The 20190-nt window shown below is 50.9% G+C and overlaps 2 protein-coding genes across 2 annotated transcripts; one reads left to right on the top strand and one right to left on the bottom strand.

Annotated features, from left to right (window-relative positions):
• Window positions 1-10639: 10639 nt before the first annotated feature.
• Window positions 10640-11161, top strand: SYCN (syncollin; the record flags this gene model as incomplete). The annotated part of the gene is made up of 1 exon (XM_081217094.1): window positions 10640-11161. The coding sequence occupies one exon, from the start codon at window positions 10640-10642 to the stop codon at window positions 11060-11062; it is 423 nt and encodes a 140-aa protein (XP_081073220.1). The 3' UTR covers window positions 11063-11161.
• Window positions 11162-13385: 2224 nt separating this feature from the next.
• Window positions 13386-16202, bottom strand: NCCRP1 (NCCRP1, F-box associated domain containing; the record flags this gene model as incomplete). Its single annotated transcript, XM_081216844.1, has 6 exons — window positions 13386-13526; window positions 13653-13791; window positions 14372-14467; window positions 15113-15164; window positions 15250-15312; window positions 15911-16202. The coding sequence occupies 6 exons, from the start codon at window positions 16200-16202 to the stop codon at window positions 13386-13388; spliced, it is 783 nt and encodes a 260-aa protein (XP_081072970.1).
• Window positions 16203-20190: the final 3988 nt, after the last annotated feature.

The raw sequence follows: 20190 nt of genomic DNA, 5'->3' as shown, positions 1-20190 counted from the left end.
AGGTCACACGGTGGCTACTGCAGTTCCGGATATTAAATCCTTTGAGCAATGTCCAGAGGAAGAAAAGGGACAGCATTTCCATGTATCTTTCTTATCACTGAGGAAAACTTTTCCCAGGAGCCCCTAGCAGACTTTCCTTCAATCCCACACTAACATCCCATTAAAAATTGCAACCCCCCCAGTGCTCCTGATATCCTAGTGCTCCACTTCCCCCCCCCATAACACATATCTCCTTCTAACACACCATAAACGTGCTTACTTAAAAAAAATATGTATTTATTTGGCTGAGCCAGGTCTTTGTCGTGGCACATGGGACCTTCGTTGCTGCGTGCGGGATTTAGTTACTTCCCTGACCAGGGATCGACCCCAGGTCCCCTGTATTGGGAGTGTGGAGTCTTAAGCATTGGACCAGCAGGGAAGTCCCAAGAATGTACTTACTTATTGGGACTTCCCTGGCGGTCCAGTGGTTAAGACTTCACGCTTGCACTGCAGGGGGTGCCGGTTCGATCCTTTGTCTGGGAACTAAGATCCCACAAGCGGCGCTGCCAAAAAAAAAAAAAAAGAAATGTGGTTACTTATTATGTTGTTGTTTATGACCTGTCTCTCTCTGCTAGAATATAAGCTCCACCAACTCAGAGGTTATTGTCTGTTTTGTTCACCTCTGTCCCAGCACCCAAAACAGGCACAGAGTAGGTGCTCAGTCAATACTTATTGAAAGAATGGATGACTGTCACATTGTGCCACATGCCTCAGCCCAAATGATTTACTGGAAAGGGACATGAGACAACTATAATTGGCTCAGACCAAAGATGGTCTGCTTTGTAGAGTGGGGTTGGGGCCCACTTCTCCTGAAAGCTCAGGTCACAGCAAAGATGGTAGATTTCTGATCAAAACGGGGGTTATTTCAGGCCACCATAATCTATTACAAGCCTCCAATACTTATTTCATATTTTCTCCCCTCTCCTTAAAACTCCAACTCCTCTCCCCCATTCTCACTCTCACAGATGGCTTTGCTTCTTCCACTGAAAATATGGAAGCAGTGGAAGAGAAATCCCATATGCTCCCACTACCACATCCACTTACCTACCAGCATCGGGGCCTGGATGCTCTGCTGTCCTCCTTTCTAAGCCCAACTTCTCCACTTGGACCCTGGACCCTACCTGTTTCTTACTCATAATTCTCCCCTCACTGCTTATCCTGCATCATCAGTTTCCCCCTGTCTATTCCTATCATTTCTATTATTTATTCTGTCTTGGGAACTCCCTGGTGGTCCAGTGGTTAGGACTGCATGCTTCCATTGCCAGGGGCACAGGTTTGATCCCTGGTCAGGGAACTAAGATCCCACATGCCGCGATGTAGCCAAAAAAAATACATAAAAATAAAAACATAAAGAAATTCTATCTCAATCCCACACGCCCTCCAGTTACCACCTCATTTCTCTGCCTCCTTGTACTAGTCAGGCTTCTCCAGAGAAACAGAACCAACAGGATACAGATATAGATATATACCATATATATATATATGTATATACATATATATTTATTACGAGGAGTTGGCTCATGCACTATGGAGGCCAAGTCCCAAGATCTTCCGTTGGCAATCTGGAGACCCAGGAGAGGCGATGTGTAGTTCCAGTGTAATTCCAAAGCCCTGAGAACCAGGAGAGCCTATGGTGTAAGTTCCAGTCCAAAATCCAGGATGCTTGAGACCCAGGAAGGGCCAATGTCTCAGCTCAAACCTGAAAGCCAGAAAAGAATACAATCTCAGCTCAAAGCAGTCAGGCAGGTGGTGTTCTCTCTTACTCAGCCTTTTCCTTCTATTCAGGTCTGTCGTTGATTAGATGAGGTCCATCCACAGTAGGGAAGGCAGTATACTTTACTCAGTCTACCAGTTCAAATGTAATCTAATCCAGAAACACCCTTGCAGACACACCCTGAACAACGTTTGGCCAAATGTCTGGGCACCCAATGGCCCAATCAAGTTGACACATAAAGTTGACCATCACACTCCCTTTTCAGCAACCTTTGTCAAAAGAGTTGTCTATGTCATTGTCTCCTCTTCCCCTGTGTCTCCTTTGAGTAAGGCTTTTGTCCCAACCACTCCACATCCAGCTCTTGCTCAGACCACCAATGAGCTCCATGTTGCTAAACCCAGCGGTTGAGTCTCAGTCCAGTTTTTCCCGATCTGTCAGCAGTAGTTGACATGGGTGTTCACCCTCTGCTCCATGAAGCACATTCTTTGCTGGCTCCCACTTTCCTGGTTTTCTTCCTCCCTCTCTGGTGGTTCCTTCTCATTCTCTTTTCTGATTCTGCTTCCCCCCGAATATACCAGGGCTCATCCTGGCCCTTATCTCTCATCTATCCGTGACGCATGTATCTATTCTCATGGCTTAGAACCCAATCCCACCTCTACAGTCATGGCTCTTGTGGCAGATTGAACTCTTGGTGCCAATTTTCCCCCTCCCTGCATCCATACCCCTCCCATGGCCTCACTGAAGGCAGAGTTTACTTCCCTGCCCCTTGATTTTGGACCTAGCCATGTGACTTTTGTGTGTGTGTGTGTGGTATGCGGGCCTCTCACTGTTGTGGCCTCTCCCGTTGTGGAGCACAGGCCCCGGATGCGCAGGCTCAGCGGCCATGGCTCACGGGCCCAGCCGCTCCGCGACATGCGGGATCTTCCCGGACCGGGGCATGAACCCACGTCCCCTGCATCGGCAGGCGGACTCTCAACCACTGCGCCACCAGGGAAGCCCGCCATGTGACTTTTTTTAGCCAATGGTATGTATGTGCAATGATATACAATAATGTGCTTGTTCTCAGTCTAGTCCTCAAGAGGCCTCATGGGTTTCCTGTGCCCTCCTGGGATTTTGTCATGACAACGAGAAGAGCTCCCCTGGCTTGCTGCTCTCCTTCAGCCTGGCCTCAGACCTGAGCCAGCCAGACCCTCAGCTTGAATCAGAGCCACCCAGCTGAACCCGACCTGCATCACCCAGCCCCAGAGATCAGCAGAGCCATCCCCAGCTCACCTGCGGATGGCTGAGCTAAGTCAGTGGTTATTGTGGTTTTGACATTTTTGTGGTTGTTTATCAGTCACAGCACACACTGACTGATACACCTCCCAAATTTAGCTCTTCAGACCTCACTCCTGAACTCCAGGCTTATACATCAAACTGACTACTGAACAACTTCATTTGGATGTCTAATGGGCTTTTCAAACTTATCGTGCCGGAAAGGTAGCTTCTGTCCTTCTCCACCCTAAACCTCTCCTTCTATTATGTTTCTCATCCTAGTAAATGGCAGCTCCATCTTTCAAGACCCACAGGCCAAAGACTTTGGAATCATCCTCGGCCCCTCTCTTTTTGTCATCTCCCACATCCAGTTAGTAAGTCCAGTTGATGCTACTTGAAAGAATATGCTGCATTGGACCATTGCTCACGCCCTCTCTGGCCCCACCCTCTCCCAGCTGGACCATGGCAGCAGCCTCTTCCCTGTGCTCCCCAGTCCTGCTCTGAGCCCACAGTCTGTTGTTCCCCACATGCAGCCGGAGGGACTCTGTGAACACCTGAGTCAGGTCAGTCCCCTCCCCTGCCCAGAGTGCTCTCCTGGCTCCATCTCACTCACAGTAAGTATCCACTGACCAATGAATGAATAAACAAAATAATGATATATATGTCAAAGAAAAATTGACCAGTCGATCTAAGAAAAAATGGAATGGATTTGCATTTCCTTAATGATCAGTGAACATATTTTCATGTGGTTATTGGTCATTTGCATCAAAATGAGTCTTAGAGGGCTAAAATCAAGGTGTCAGCAGGGCTGATTCCTTAGGGAGGATCCTGGGAAGAATACGATTCCTTGCCTTTTTCAACTTCTAGTGGCCACCTGGATTCCTGGGCTTGTGGCCCCTTCCTCTAGCTTCATAGAACTTCACCCCAGTCTCTGCTCCCATCATCACATCTCCTTCTCGTCTGTAGTCAAATCTCCCTCTCATAAGGACACTTGTGTCTCCATTTACGGTTCATCCAGATAATCCAGGACAATCTCCCCATCTCAAGATCCTTAATTCAATTACATCTGCAAAGTTTCTTCTGCCAAAAAAAGGTCACATTCATAGGTTCCAGGATTAGGACCTGGATATCTTAGGAGACCATTTTCAATCAGCCTACCACAGTCAGCCTTCCCTCTACTGTACCCAGGTTGTGGAAAGACTGCATTCCCTTTATTTTCCCCTAGAGATCTGTGTCCTATCTGACTCTCTGATCATCCCTCAACCTGCCTCTTACCCAAGCTTTGTGATAATACCTTAATATCTATTCTTCCTTTATTAATAAGAAACTTGATTTTTTACCAGGCATATGGCTAACCTGAGTCATGACTCAGCTTCTTATGGCATCATATGCTCACCTGTAGTTAAGTTCTGACAGAAAGAGCTCTTAAAGCATGGGGCATTCTCTTCTTCTTCCCTTCCTCCTATTCTCCACCTGTCGTCTGGGATATGGATGCAAAGGATGGAGTTCAAGCAATCATCTTGGACCATGAAGAGGAAGCCACATACTGACAATGGAGCAACAATATAGAAGGAGCTTGGGTTCTCGCACTGTGGAACCCCAGACAGTCTGACACTGGAGCCCCAGACAGCTTGGGTGGCACCTCTCTTCATGAAGGAGAGAAGAATACTCCTCACTTGCAGTAAAATCAAATACAAATTAGTGATAGGCAGAATAACGGCCCCCCCAAAGATGTCCCTGTCCTAATCCCCAGTTATGACAAGGGGGAGATAAGGTGGCAGATGGAATAAAAGCTGTTAGTCAGCTGACCTTAAAATAAGGAAATTATCCTGCATTATCTGGGTGAGTCCAATGTGATCACAAAGATCCTTTAATATGGAAGAGGGGCAGAAGAGGAGGTCAGAGTCAGAGAGAGATTTGAAGATGCTATGTTGCTGGCTTTGAAGAAGGAGGGGGCCACAAGCTAAGGAATGTATGCAGCCTCTAGAAACTAGAAAATGCAAGGAAATGGATTGTCCCCTAGAGCCTCCAGAAGGAATGCAGCCCTGCCAACACCTTGATTTTAGCCCAGTGAGATCCACTTTAGACTTCTGACCTCCAGATCTGTCAGATAATGTCTGTGTTGTTTTAAACTACTAAGTTTGTAATCATTTTGTTATGGCAGCAATAGAAAACTAATATATACTTGATCCAGGCTTCTTCCCCTGAATCTTTCTGTCTTTAAGGCCCATCACTAATAATAATAATCAAGGGACTTCCCTGGTGGTCCAGTGGTTAAGAATCCACCTTCCAGTGCAGGGGGCGCTGGCTCGATCCCTGGTCGGGGAACTAACATCCCAAATGACACGGGGCAACTATGCCTGCCCGTCGCAACTACTGAGCCCGTGTGCCACAACTAGAGAGAAGCCCGTGTGCCACAACGAAGAGCTTGCACACCTCAATGAACGATCCTGCATGCTGCAATGAAGATCCTGAGTGCCGCAACTAAGACCTGATGCAGCCAAATAAATACAAATAAATTTAAAGAGGGCTTCCCTGGTGGCGCAGTGGTTGAGAGTCCGCCTGCCGATGCAGGGGACGTGGGTTCGTGTCCCGGTCCGGGAGGATCCCACATGCTGCAGAGAGGCTGGGCCCGTGGGCCACGGCCGCTGAACCTGTGCGTCCGGAGCCTGTGCTCCACAACGGGAGAGGCCACAACAGTGAAAGGCCCGCGTACCGCCAAAAAACAAAACAAAACAAAAATTTAAAGAAATAATAATCAAAACCAACACCAACATTAATAGTTAACATACTGAGCATTTTCCTGTACCTGACACAATCTCAGCACATGACACTTATTATCTTATGTAAGCCTCACAACAATCCTACAAAGGAAGTAGAAAGCCTTAAATACAAATGTGGGAAAAGAAAAATAAGACTGAAAATTAGCAAGCTAAACATCAATCTCAAATGTTAGGCTAAGAACAACACAATAAACTCAAAGAAAGAATGAAAACCAAATGCACAATAGAAACTAATGCTATTTATTATTATTAATGAAATAAGATCAAATGAAAGAAAAAGCCCAAATATGCAATAGAGAGGATCTACAAAGCTAAATGTTGGTTATCACTAGTCATTTGAAAAGACTAATAAAACCCTTGCAATTATATCTCAAAATCGATGAAAAAAAAGATTCAGCCATTAAAAAAAAAGAAGGAAATCTTGCAATTTGCGAGAGCATGGATGGCATTATGCTAAGTGAAATAAGTCAGACAGAGAAACAAATGCTGTGTGATCTCGCTTATATGTGGAATCTAAAAAAACAAAACCAAAAACAAATGAAAATCTGAACTCATAGAAACAGAGAACAGATTGGTGGATGGATGAAGGTGGTCAAAATGTACACATTTCCAGTTATAAGATAGATAAGTCCTGGGGACGTAATGTACAGCATGGTGACTATAGTTAACAATACTGTATTGTATATTTGAAAGTTGCTAAGAGAGGACATCTTAAAGGTTCTCACCACAGGGGGAAAAAATGCAATTATTCGAGGGGATGGATGTTAACTAAACTTACTGTGGTCATCATTTTGCAATATATGCATATATCATTATGTTGTACACCTTAAACATATACAATACTATATGTCAATTGTATCTCAATAAAACTGGAAAAGAGAAGGAAAGAGAAGAAAAAGAGATAGAGAATATATCAATGATCAATATAAGCAACAGAAAAGGAAACCTTCCGAAATTTTGCCATTTGCAGCAACATGGGTGGACCTAGAGGGTATTATGCTCAGTGAAATAAGTCAGACAGAGAAAGACATATACTGTATGGTATCACTTACATGTGGAATCTAAAAAGTACAACAAACTAGTGAGTATAATAAGTAAGAAGCAGGGAATTCCCTGGCGGTCCAGTGGTTAGGATTCAGTGCTTTCACTGCCGTGGCCGGAGATCGAGTTCAATCCCTGGTCGGGGAACTAAGATCCCACAAGCCTGGGAGCCAAAAAATAAAAAATAAAAATAAAGTAGACACAGATACAGAGAACAAACTAGTCGTTACCAGTGGGTAGAGGCAATATAGAGGTGGGAGAGTGGGAGGTGTAAAGTAGGCTACAAGAATGTATTGTACAACACGGGGAATATTGCCAATATTTTATAGTAACTGTAAAAGGAGTGTAACTTAAAAATTGTATAAAAAGTAAAATAAAAGGAAAGGAAACGTTCCTTACAAGTCTCAAAACTAGAAGAGGTAACTAGCTTTTGTGTGTATTGTCTCCACTTCACACACGAGGAAACTGAAGTTCACAGAGGTTGAGTATCTTCCCTAGTTCACGCAGCAGGTAAGTGGCAGCGTCGGGATTTGAACCTGAGGCTCCAGCACTCACCTGCCCGCTACACGAATCTCTGTGCTTCGGCGCCACCTCGCGAGAGTGCCCAGCCTCCCCTTCCCGGCCGGCAGCCCGCGAAACTCCGCCCCCTCCCCGGATTTAGTTTAGGGTTTCTACCGCCCACCTGCCGGGAATCTCGGGTCAAAGTTGTTGCAGCCCTTAGGAGGTTCAGACTCCGCTTACTCCACAGGCTTCCTTCTGAAATTTCATTTGATTTTCTCTTTCAGTTTCAATCACTCCCCTGCAGTGGCCCCCACCCTGCAGCCTTGATCACCTGAATTCCTGCCACGCCCTCCTGGTGGCAGGTTGCCTATTTGGAGCCGAATTATTGCTATATCTGTCTCAGATGGGAGTGTCAGCCTTGCTCAAGGGCCCCCAGCAGCCTGACATCACCTGGGAGCTGGTAGGAAATGCAGAAACGAAATCCTACCCCAGACCTGCTGAATCAGGATCAGTATCTTGACCCTCCCCACCCCACCTCGTCCCCCAAGTAGTTTGCGGCACAGCGAAGGCTGAGTAGCTCTGGCCTAGACCACAGGGGGACGGTGGGACCCAGGGAGCCTTCCAGATAGGCCCCTCACCGGGAGCAGGTGTAGCTGAGAAAATGGTCTTCAGCCACGTCCTGAAGTTAGACGATGACTGATTTTGTGTCTGCGCTGGAGAAGATTCAAGTGCATTCCAGGCATCTGGGTTCCAGGCACTGTCTTACAAGGCTCCGTCGTGGACCCCAAGAGATGTTCCTTTTTCTATTGCTAATGGAATTTTGTTTAATTTGTTTGGAAAATTATATGAAATAAACTTTATAGGAGCTGAGCAAATTGAGGTATCAATACAGAAAATTCTAGATGTGATAAACAATCAGTGACATATGAAGTCTTAGAAGACCAAAGCCCTAACCCAGTGGTTCTCAAACTCTAGCATCAAGTCACCAGGAGGGCGTTTAAAACTCAGACTCTTGGGCCCCACCCCTAGAGTTTCTGATTCATATAACTGGGGTGGGGCTGAGAATCTGCATTTCTCACAAGTTCCCAGGGGATACTGATGCTGTTAGTCCAGAGACCATGCTTTGAGAACCACTGTTTCCAAACCACAGAGTCAGGGCTGCTTTGGAGGGTTGTATTAGCCCTTGAGAATTATATAGAAATGATCCCAGTCAGTGACCTGTCATTACAGAAGAGTAATTTATTCCAATGATCCAGTGTAAATTTAAGTACTGATCTGAAAATTTTCCTGTATTTATGCATAGATTTAGCATTTTCATTTAAATTATGTGTCACCTATAATGTTATTTATGTTCAGGTTCTACCCTGATTGAGACAAGAACTTTCTTTTTTCTTCTAGTGGCACTTTCAAGTGTATACCCACCTCTTTTTTTTATGGCCTGATGAAAAATGTCAAATCAAGGTGTGAGATCTAAAAAGGGGATTTTTCCCCCACATTGTATGAATCAAAATACATCGGTGGATGTTTTTTTTAAAAACCTGTTGTTCTTCCCACTGCATTCCCAGAGTCCTTTGCAACGCCCCTGTAATAGCTCTTTTCACATTGTGTTCGAATTATTGATTTACCATCTAACTTTCTGAAGGGCTCATGGGTTTCTCAAGGGCAGGACATTCTTCCATTTGAAGAAAAAAAATGTGCAATAAGGAGATGTTTATTTTTCTACTATTTGTCCACTATGTGTTATCAACAGCGAGGAAACTGTTTCTGGGGGAAGATGCCTGGTGGGTGCTCACGTGGGCATGTTTGATGTGTGCATGGAGTTTTGTGATTTTGAGATTTCATGGGGCGTAGGGTGGGAGCGGTTGAGAACTGGGGTTCTGTTGATGATGGTGGGCGTGAGATCCTGTTGGCAGGATATTGTCTGGGACCGTGTTTCTCTGGCACTGTGGTATCAAGCATGTGTCTACACTTGATGCCTGTAATCCTCTAGGATCCACCGGTGAGAATCAGTGACCATCAGTGGCTGACTGTGTGAAGGGGTGTCCCTACCCCCCCGAACCCATGTGTGTGTCTCTGGACTGGGGATGCTGTGCCCATGCCCCGGATCTCCGTGGGTTCTCTCTGACGCTGGCTGTGTGCTGTGGCTCAGTGGGTCCTGCGTTCCTGTCCCTGGTCTGCCTCCGTGTCAGGGTCTCCTCACCATTCCATGTTGCTCTCTGTATCTGAAGCTCATGGCCCTCCTATGTGGCTGGGGCTCTAGGTGGTTGTGTCCATCCCCAAGTCCGGTGGCCCTTGCAGAGCTGGGAGGGTGGGGACTCTATGTCCCTGAGGTTAAGGAGGCCCGCTGGGAAGTTAGCAGCTGGAGATAAGATTTCACAGTCATGAGAGGAAAGGAGGGAGAAGGATCCAGATTTGGTCTGGGGCAGGGCCAGGCCAGAGTCCAGGGTCTCAGAATCATTATAAGAATAGTTCTAGGAACTTCCCTGGCAGTCCAGTGGTTAATAGTCCGAGCTTCCACTGCAGGGGGTGTGGGTTCGATCCCTGGTTCAAGGAACTAAGATCCCACATGCCATGTGGTGCGGCCAAAAAAAAAAAAAAAACTTGTAAGTATAGTTCTAATAGCTCCTGTTAATTGAGCACATACCATGTGCCAGACACTGTACTTCATGCTTTATAGTTATACTGTTTTTATATTATATTTATACTGTCATTTATAAATATAACTATATTTATATTGTTGTATTTATTCAATATCACAATTAAGTATTTATATTTATAAATAATTATGTGAATTGTTCTTAATGTTTTTGAATAATATTCTATTAGTTATAAATAACATAGTATTTTTTTTTTTTTTTTTTTTTGCCGTACGCGGGCCTCTCACTGCTGTGGCCTCTCCCATTGCGGAGCACAGGCTCAGTGGCCATGGCTCACGGGCCCAGCCTCTCCGCGGCATGTGGGATCTTCCCGGACCGGGGCACGAACCCGCGTCGCCTGCATCGGCAAGAGGACTCTCAACCACTGCGCCACCAGGGAAGCCCCTCCCTATAACTATTAACTCTATGCTACCCTCTGTATTACAAGCCACTGGTCCTGTCATTTGCCACATTAAATCTTAAGCTGCTGAGTTTTATACAAATAAGTCCGTCTTGTATTCATCTGTTGTGGGTTTCCGATCTAGGTTGGGAAGACTGCCCCCCTCCTAAGCGCCCTCCTCTTCCCTCCCTAAGTCCTTATCTTGCAGCTTTTCCCTTCCCACGGGTCAGGAGCATAAAAGGGCGGGAGGGCGCTGCCCTGCAGTGTCAACATGTTCCCTCTGTGCTCACTGCTGCTGGCCTTGGCCCTGGTGGCCGTCCCCGGCGTCCGAGGCGCCTGCCCGGCACCCTCCGACCTCAAGAAGGCCGACGGGACGCGCACGTGCGCCAAGGTCTACGACAAGAGCGACCCCTACTATAGTGGCTGCTGCGGCGGCGCCGAGCTGTCGTTGGAGCCGGGCACCGACCTACCCTACCTGCCCTCTGGCTGGACGAACGTCATCTCGTCCCTCGTGGTGGCCCCTCGCTGCGAGCTCACCGTGTGGTCCTCTCGCGGCAAGGCCGGCAAGACGCACAAATTCTCGTCCGGCAGCTACCCGCGCCTGGAAGAGTACCGCCGCGGCATCTTCGGGGACTGGTCCAACTGCATCTCCTCGCTCTACTGCAGGTGCCCGCCCGCCGGCCCGTGCCCCTAGGGACCCGGCCCTCCAGTCCGCACATCCACCTGCCTAGCTCCCAACCGAGCACCCGGGCTCCAGCCCCATGATGCAGAACACTGAGCCTCTGACCCAAATTGGGCGTCCTTAGAACCAGTCCTGGAGGCCCCCCTTCTCCTCACCCACGCCCCCTCCCCCAAGCCCATGCCCCTTGGATCTCCCAGACCCAACTCTGGGATTCCCAGGCTCAGAAGCTGACCCAGTAATCCAGCCTCCGTTCTGGGAGCACCCTCTCCAACCTCAGATCCCAGAGCTCTCAGACCCAACTCTGTGACTCCCAGATTCTAAACCTGACCCAGACCTCAAAACCCCAGACCTAATTCTAGGAATACCCTATCTAGGAATACCCCATGCTCCACTCTCCTAGACCCTCTAGATCAGCCTTGGCCCCAGAAACCAGTTCCAGAGCCCCTGTTAAGGTTCTGAAGCCCCCAGACCCAACTTTGGAGGCCCCTGAGCCCACCCTGGACTCACATATCCAAGCTCACAGACCCGGGGGCCCTAAATGTAGCCAGGGCACCCTCTGAAACCACCCCACCTGTCCCTCTACCCCCAAGAACTCCAAGAGCCTCCAGACCCAAACTCCCAGGCCAGGATGCCTAGCTCCTGAACTTGGAGTCCAGCCTGCGACCCCCACCCCATCTCAGGCTTCTAGAACCCCTCCCACCTGGAACCCCCTGGTAATAATTTTTGATTCTGTGGCAGGTGCTCCTGATACCTTAGCAATCCCTCATCTCCGTCCCCGGCAAAGTGCTTAGCCCCTCACCTGGCCTTGTCTGTGGCGTCTGCTGAAGTCCGCAAGACCCAGAAGAGAGCTCACCGCCTGCCGCCACCACCCTGCCTTCCCTGTAATACAACTGTTACGAACTTGTCCCTGTCTGCCATCTATTTGTGCCTGGGACCCAAGCCCATGCAGATGCGGGTCAGGATGGAGGAGAGAGCAGGGTGGTCAGGCCTGGGTCAGCCCATACTTGGGACAATGCCGTGGATGGGGACACACCCATAGATTCCGACATGGATTTAGGTGTGGACACACCCTCCCACACAGGACATCTGGGTGACATGCCATGGTACTGCCGGGTGATCGTTAAACACTGAAATGCTTCCCACACCTTTTGGTGGATAGAACTTCTCTGAATGCCCCCCAGCTGTTCAGGCCTGCCAGGACCTCCAGACTCCCTCAGGATTTATGAATAGGACATTAGGAGGCCTTCAAGGACCCTGCTCCAGGCTAGGGCCAGGGTCTGTTTTGCAATCTGGCCACAGCCCAGGACTTATGGGTTGTGAAGTGCTTTCAGTGCCCCTCTACCCAATACATGGAGAACACTTTAGTTCTAATTTGTATATTTTTGAAAATTCGAATTTGCAATTTACTACTCCCAAGGATAAGGGCCCTTGACGGGTACCTGGGTTTGGGCGCTCTGGAGGAGTGAGAGAAGAGAAATGAGGGGTCTTGGGGGGAGAAGAAGTAGGGGGACAGCTCTGGGGGATGATAACTTGGGATTGGAGGAGGAAGGGAATCTGGGAGGATTCTGAGTTAAGAGACATGGGAGAAGAGGTAAGTGGAGAGGCTACGAGGCCATAAATCGGGGATATGTGAAGAGATCAGAGGTCAAGGGAGGTACTGGAGGATCAAGGATTAGAGGATGTGCAAGTTGGAAAGTGGGAAATGAACACAGTGAAGCTTTTTTTTTTTTTTCTGGCCACCACGCACGGTAGGCGGCATCTTAGTTCCCCTACCAGGGCTCGAACCTGCGCCCCCTGCAGTGGAAGCGCAGAGTCTTAAACACTGGACCGCCAGGAAAGTCCCTTGGTGAAGTTCTAAGGATCAAACACCACGGAAATAATCAGCATCCTTGGGCACATGTATTTATTCCTTCAGTCAGCAAAGATTTATTGAGCCCCTACTATCTGTCAAGCACTGACTCAGGAGGAAGTGGCCACTGCCCTCATGGAAAATGCCAGAGAGTCAGACGTTCAAAGATGTGTGAAGATGTCATATGAGAAACCAAGGGTCAGGCAGGATTACGGGGGCATAGGAGGTGGTACGTGATCCAAGAGCATCTGAGGGGTCGTGAAGGTCTAGAGGGAGCGGGGAGGTGCTCGGGGAACACGGTGAAGCTTAAGGGTCAAGGAGGTGCCAAGGGTTAGGGACTTCTAAGGGTCAGGGAGCTGCTGTGGGGTCAGAGAGACGCTAAGACGTCAGAAGTGATAAAGGAGCAAGAAGATGCTAAGGGCTCAGGGAGATGTCAAGGGGTGGATGGATGTGACAAGGGGTCAGAATGGGCCCGGAGCCAGCCAATCACTCCCTGAACTGCACAGACACAGAAGAGCTGGTCACCCTCGTCCGCAGCAGCCCACCGCGCTCCATCCGGTTCTTGGTCTTGTGCAGGAAGCGGACAAAGCGGACGCCAGGGCCGTACTGGCGGAATACGTGGGACACCTGGGGCAGCACCGGGGTCAGGAAGAAGTTCTTATGAGGGACCCATAAACCCTGCTCTCCTCCCTCTGTGAGGTCTTGGGATGCGAAAGTATGTGTGCAGGTGGCAGACGGGGTAGGGAGCCTCACCTGGACCCAGTGGCCGGGGGGGCCTTTCCGAGAGGTCCGGGGGGCCACGTGGTGCTGGGCGGTGACTGTGCGGCGGTCAGCTGCCAGCAGCCAGACATGCAGCTCATACACACGCACGTCCAGTCGGCTGTCCTCATACCTGGGGGTGGGGGCCAGGCCTTCAGCTGCCTCCACTGCCCCTGCCTCCCAGCCCCAAACCCTGGCTCAGTCGCCAGTCAACACACACTAACTGGCACCCACTTTGTGCACCAGGGCTGGGTGGTGCTGGCACCACAGCAGTGACCAAGACAGCCCCACACGCCGCCCTCATGGGATTCACGATCCAGTGGGGGAGGTGGACGTGTCACCAGGCAGTGACAAACAGGAATGGTCAGGGCCGGGATGGGGGAAATCCGGGGCACTGGAGGATAATGCATCTGACCCAACCTGGGGGCAGCCAGGGGAAGCCTTCCTGGTGGAGCCACATGTACCGACTCCTGAAGGAGAGAGGGGACTTCGCCTCAAGAAAAGAGGGTGGCCAGCATCCAAGGAAGAAGGAAGAGCCTCTGGGCTGGCACACTGCAAGAACGGAAAGACTCAGAGAGAAGGGGCCACAGAGGTGGGCAGGGCTGGGTCCTGCAGTAGCAGGAGGGTCTCTGGGAGGATGGCGTGAGGCTTGCGCTACGGGGAGCGCCTGTGTGCAACCTGGCTGGGCAGGCCGGTGGGGCAGAGGCACATACCAGTCCATGACTGTGATGTGTGGCTGCTCAACATCAAGGAGCTCCTCCCACAAGCCCTCCGCCAGAAGGTCCACACTCTGCTGCTTCACGGTCCAGCTATGAGAGACAGCACAGGGGAGGCGGGGTCTGCCATCTGCCAGGATTCTCCCAGGCCAGCCTGGCCCCAGCAAGCAGGACACCCTGATCATTGCACCCTGGAAGTGACGTCAAGGGCACCGGCATAAGGGCACTGAGAGCTCACTCAGCTACCTCACGGCCTCAGTTCCCATGAACTCCTCTGAGGGTAATGCATCCTGAGCCCCGTGTTGCAGATGGGGAAATCGAGGCTCACAAAGGGAAGTGACTTGTCAAGATTGAGCAGCAAAGAAGTGGCAGAGCTGGGATCCCAACCCAGGTGCCTGTGACTCTGAGCCTCTGAGTTGCACCATCCCACCCAGCGTTCAGAAGCAGGGCCTGGTTTAATGGCAGATAGCTGGTGGCCTGGGTGACCCTCCCCCTCTCACGGAAAGAGGCTGAACATAGGAACAATATTAACTGTATTTATTTAACACCTACTATGTGCAGGCTACTCCCAGCCAGACCCTATGGCGTGTGTTTTATGGACATGCTCTTATGACTAACCCTGTTTACAGAGCAGGAGACTAGGGCCCAGAGAGGCAAAGACTGTTTCTCCAGGTCCCACAGCGAGGAAGGCCAGAACAAGGAATCACAGGCAGGCCACCGTGGGTCCTGGCCACTCACCTGAGGCCCTGCTGGAGCTTCTCCGTCTTAATGTGCCAGCCGCGGAAATTGCCTGGCGGGTGGACGAGCAAAGGATTAGAATGTGCCCATTCTCCAGGGCCACCCCCTCAGTACCGGGCTAGCCACAAAGCGCTTACCCAGAGTCTCCAGGGGTTGCTGTGTGGGACCAGTAGGGGGCGCTGGCTCATAAATGTTGATGCCTGAAATGCGCAGGGAAGCAGAGCTTCAGGCGCGCTGAAGCTGCCCCCCTTCCGAATGCTCCCCGCTTTCTAACCCCAGGGCGGGCTGGAAGAGCAGGAATCAGTGCCCTGCCTGCCAGACCAGACCAGCCAGGCAGGGGTGAGTGGGGAGCCATGGCCCTGGGAGAGCCCGGAGAATGTCCTGGGGGCAGAGGGACAATGCTCGGAGAGGGAGGGCGTTGTGGTGAGACAGAGACAGAGGGACAGAGAGAGAGGCACCAAGAAAAAGAGAGAGAATATGGGCGGAGGGAGGGAGGGAGAGATACAGGGTGAGACAAAGAGACACAGGGAGAGATAGACGGAGACACATGACGTCGTACAAAGAAACAGAGATGCAGGTGGGACAAAGACACAAGGAGACAGAGAGAGGCACAATGACAAAAAGGGACAGAGGGATGTAGAGGAATAAAAAGACAGAGGCACACTAATAGACAAAGACGGAGAAACAGAGTAGAGAGGCAAACAGACGGAAAGAAGAAGAGACAGACGGTCTGGGTGAGCGAGCCTGGGGGAAGAGGACGGAGACGTCTCCAGCCCCGCGCGGACTTCTGTCCCGCACCTTCGGGGTTGGGAGAGCGGAGCAGGTTGCGGTAGAGCGGCCGCTTCAGGAAGAGAAGCTTCCAGGTGAGGCGCGGGGGCAGCTCCAGGCTCCCTCCCGGAGGCGCCCACTCCTGTAGCAGCAGCTGCTGTGCATAGGCCTCGGTCGGCTGCTCAGGCGCCGGGAGCCCGGGGGTCTCGGGGTCCGCGGGCGACGGCGGCGACGGGGGCGGGGGAGGCGACGGCAGGTCCTGGGTGCTCGAGGGTTCCTCCATCCCGCCACCGAGCGCGGGTCCTTCCTGCACCTCCTCCATCCGTCGGGTCTGGGCGACTGTCCCGGCTCCTCTGCAGGGCTCGGGGTTAACCCAGGGCTGGAGAGGGCGGAGCCCCTCGGCTGGCATTTAAGCGAAGGGTGTGTTGGGGGAAGGATCTGGGGCCCCAGGCCCTCCTCCCTCAGATCCAGCAGTCCAGGTCACAGCGCCTCCTTTTCCCAGACTGTAGAAGTCCGGGTCCCCGCCCTGCTCCGTTTCCCAAGCCTCCTGCCCCAGTTTCCCCAGGGCCAGTTGAGGACCCAGACACCAGCCCTGGGAGAGGGGTGGGACCAAGGCGCTCATGTCAGGGCTCCGGGGCACATCCACCTCTTTAAGATTCCGCATGGCAGGATTAGAGGTTAATTAATGAAGCCCCCCTCTTCCCACCCCCCTCAGCTAGGCAGTAAGGGGTGGGGGGTGGGAGGGTAGGTCCTGCCTCTGCCAGTTCCTCCTCTGCCCTGACATGGGACACAACCTTGGGACCTGACATTTCCTGTTCTGGAAACATAGTGGGGGTGCAGTGGAGGTCAGAGAGAGACCTGGAGCCTGAGACGGGGAGTCACAGAGATGGGGAACATCAGGGAGACACTGAGATAGTACCAGAGAGGGAAGCAGCAACCCCTCCTGGGTATCAGGGTGCCTTGCATCCCTTCCTGGGGCTGGGGCAGGTGGCACAGCTGCCAAAGCCTCCTCCCTCGGAGGCCATAGGGAGTTTGGAGTGAGGGCTGGAGTGATGGTAGGGGTAGGAGGTGGGGGTGTGGAGGAAGTGGGGTGGCAGAGGAACCTGTAGGGCCAGACACCCACAGCCACTTTCTGCCCGTGCCACTTCCCACACCCGGCCCCGGTAAGCACAGGCTCAGAGTCCCACACAGGTTACCAGTAACAAGTGCCACAGTGAGCGCTTTCTGCTTGCTAGGTGCTGTCCTAAGCACTTACAAGTTCATTTCATTCTCTAACGATGTAGGTGCTACTATTGTGGGCATTTTATAGGTAAAAGAAAGAATAGAGAACGTGTGTGGAGCTGCATGTTGGCCCAAGCGCTCCAGCATCCGCCTGCACACCAACCCTGAGTGGGGAACTGTTGTTATCCCCATTTCATGGAGGGAACAGAGTCCCACCTCACAGGCCTGGTCCCATACTGCCCCAGATACCCCCATATGCTTCCACGGGTGCTTCCTGCCTCAGATTCCCGCGAGACCCTGAGAGACACATACTGCAGACATACAGAATTGAGCTCACACTGGAATGATGATGCTTGAGGAAACTGAGACTCAGAGAGGTCTAGTAACTCAACCAAGGTTGCACAGCTGGTAGGTGGCGAGTTGGACACAGAGTCTCAGTGAGATACACAGGGATTCAGATTCATACTGCCCCTAGAGAGAAACACTGGCTCAACACAGAAACAGACAGGAGAAAAGGGTTATGTTTATTGTCTGTCTTTAACTCATTAAATCTTACAACCCTGGGAGGTGGGAGTTCCACCTCCATTGACAGATTGGGGAACTGAGGCAAGAGAGGTGAAGTGATCTATCCTGGGAAACTTGGGAATTAGCCAGGGCCCTGGGAAGAGGGAGGACCCATGGAAGCGGGCAAACCAACTAATGTGCAATAGCCCCACTGCACCTGGAAGTCTCCAGGAGATACCCAGACAAACACGCGCAGAGCCCACAACACACGCACAACCGGAAATACTCCCTTGGCCACTACAAGCACACAAACCCACAGCCTTGTCGGGCTGCCTGCCCACCTGTCTTCATTGGAGGAGGAGGAGGGAGAGGATGGGGAGGGGGAGGAGGGGGACGGGGAGGAGGAAAGGACAGAGAGAGAAGGAGGAGTGTCTGTCTAGTGGACTCAGAGCTGTCCCCTGGTCAGAATCCAGGGCAGGGAGTGGCTTGGAGCCAGAAACCTAAAAAAAAAGCAGCAAGTCTATAGAATGGGGATCAACACCCCTCCTCTGTCGGCACCCCTCCTGCCATGGTGTCCACATTATCTCCCTCCTGGGGTCCTCACCCCCTTCTCTTACACACACACACACACACACACACACACACGCCACAGCCAGAGGGGTCTTATGAAAGCTTAAACCCAAGAAATCACTCCACCACTTAAACCTGCCATGGCTCCCCAGTGCGGGAGAAAAATCCCAGCTGTTTGCCAGCATTAGAGACCCTGGATTTCCGCTCCCTATTCTCCCCCGTCTTAGGGACTTTGCTCAGAAAGTTCTTTCCACCCAGAATGCCCTTCCTTCTCACCCATATCCCCATACTCAGTGGTTCCCAAACTTTAGGGCTCATTAGTTTCACCCAGGGAGCTTATTTTAAATGTTTTTTTTTTTTTTTTTTTTTGTGCGGTACGCAGGCCTCTCACTGTTGTGGCCTCTCCCGTTGTGGAGCACAGGCTCTGGACATGCAGGCTCAGTGGCCATGGCTCACGGGCCCAGCCGCTCCGCGGCATGTGGGATCTTCCCGGACCGGGGCACGAACCCGTGTCCCTTGCATCAGCAGGCGGACTCTCAACCACTGCGCCACCAGGGAAGCCCTTAAATGTGTATTTTCAAGCCCCACTCCCAGGAGTCTAATTCAGTCCCTCTGGGCCCCAGAATCTAAAATTTTAGAAGCACCCACCCCATCATTCCATACTATGAGAAACATTTTTACTTACATCTGCAGGATCCAGGGGCACAACCAGGGCCATACAAAGCCAAGTGTCTTCAACATTAGATCTCAAACGTCTTCTTTCTCCACCTTCTGAGCGGTAAAGGTCCCAGTGTAGGGACTCAAGCTCTGAAAGGCTGTTTTTCAAAAGGGCCAAGGCCTGGATGACCAACACAGCACGCCTCCCCACAGCCACCTCTCATGTGTCATGAAACATTAAAAAGTACGAGCGATGGTGTGACCACTTTGGAAAACAAATTGGCAACCTCTTATAAAACCAGATATGCTCCCACGCTACAACCCAGCCATCCCACTCCTGGGGATTTAGCCATGGCCACCAAAAGATCCACACCCAATGCAGCTTTCCCATGATGACTCCAGAGCAAGCCCACCCAAGTGCCCGTCGACAGGCGAGTGGATAAACCAGCCGTGCTATGTCCACACTGTGGGATGCTCTCAGTAAGAAAATGGAGTGACTAGCCAAACATGCAGCCACATGGATGAACCTAAAAATCCTCATACAGACTGACAAAAGCCCCGCAGAAATGAGCACGTACTGTGTGATTCCGTTTCTAGAAATTTCTGGACAAGGCAACAGTAATCTAGAATCAGAGAAACAGGTTGGTGGTTTCCTGGGCTGCGGGGCAGGGGCATGGACTTTCTGGATTGAGAAAAAAAGCCCTATCTTTCTTTTGTGTGTGTATATTTATTTTTTTTATTTTTAATTTTTTTTGGTGGCACCTCAGGGCATGAGGGATCTTAGTTCCCCAACCAGGGATCGAACCCATGCCCCCTGCCGTGGAGGCGCAGAGTCGTAACCACTGGACCACCAGGGAAGTTCCCAAAAGTTCCATCTTAATTGTGGTGGTAGTTATATGGGTGTATAGATTTGCCCAAACTCATCAAACTGTACCTTTAAAATGGGTGTATTTTCTTGTGTGTAAATTATACCTCAATAAGAAACAAAGCAAAAAGGATATGGTAACTCTCACCACGTACAAACAAGGAAATAGCAACAAGCCTATTGAGTGAAAAAGGCCAGATCTAGAATAGTGGACCTCATAGGCTACTATTTGTGTGAACAAAAAATATATATGGGGGCTTCCCTGGTGGCGCAGTGGTTGAGAGTCCGCCTCCCGATGCAGGGGACACGGGTTCGTGCCCCGGTCCGGGAAGATCCCACATGCCGCAGAGCAGCTGGGCCCGTGAGCCATGGCTGCTGAGCCTGCGCGTCCGGAGCCTGTGCTCCGCAACGGGAGAGGCCACAACAGTGAGAGGCCCGCGTACAGCACACACACACACACACACACACACACACACAAATATATATATATATA

This window comes from Mesoplodon bidens, assembly GCF_964165515.1.
Source record: "Mesoplodon bidens genome assembly, chromosome: 18".
NCBI lineage: Eukaryota > Metazoa > Chordata > Mammalia > Artiodactyla > Ziphiidae > Mesoplodon > Mesoplodon bidens.
This window is presented reverse-complemented; position numbering and strand designations above follow the sequence as displayed.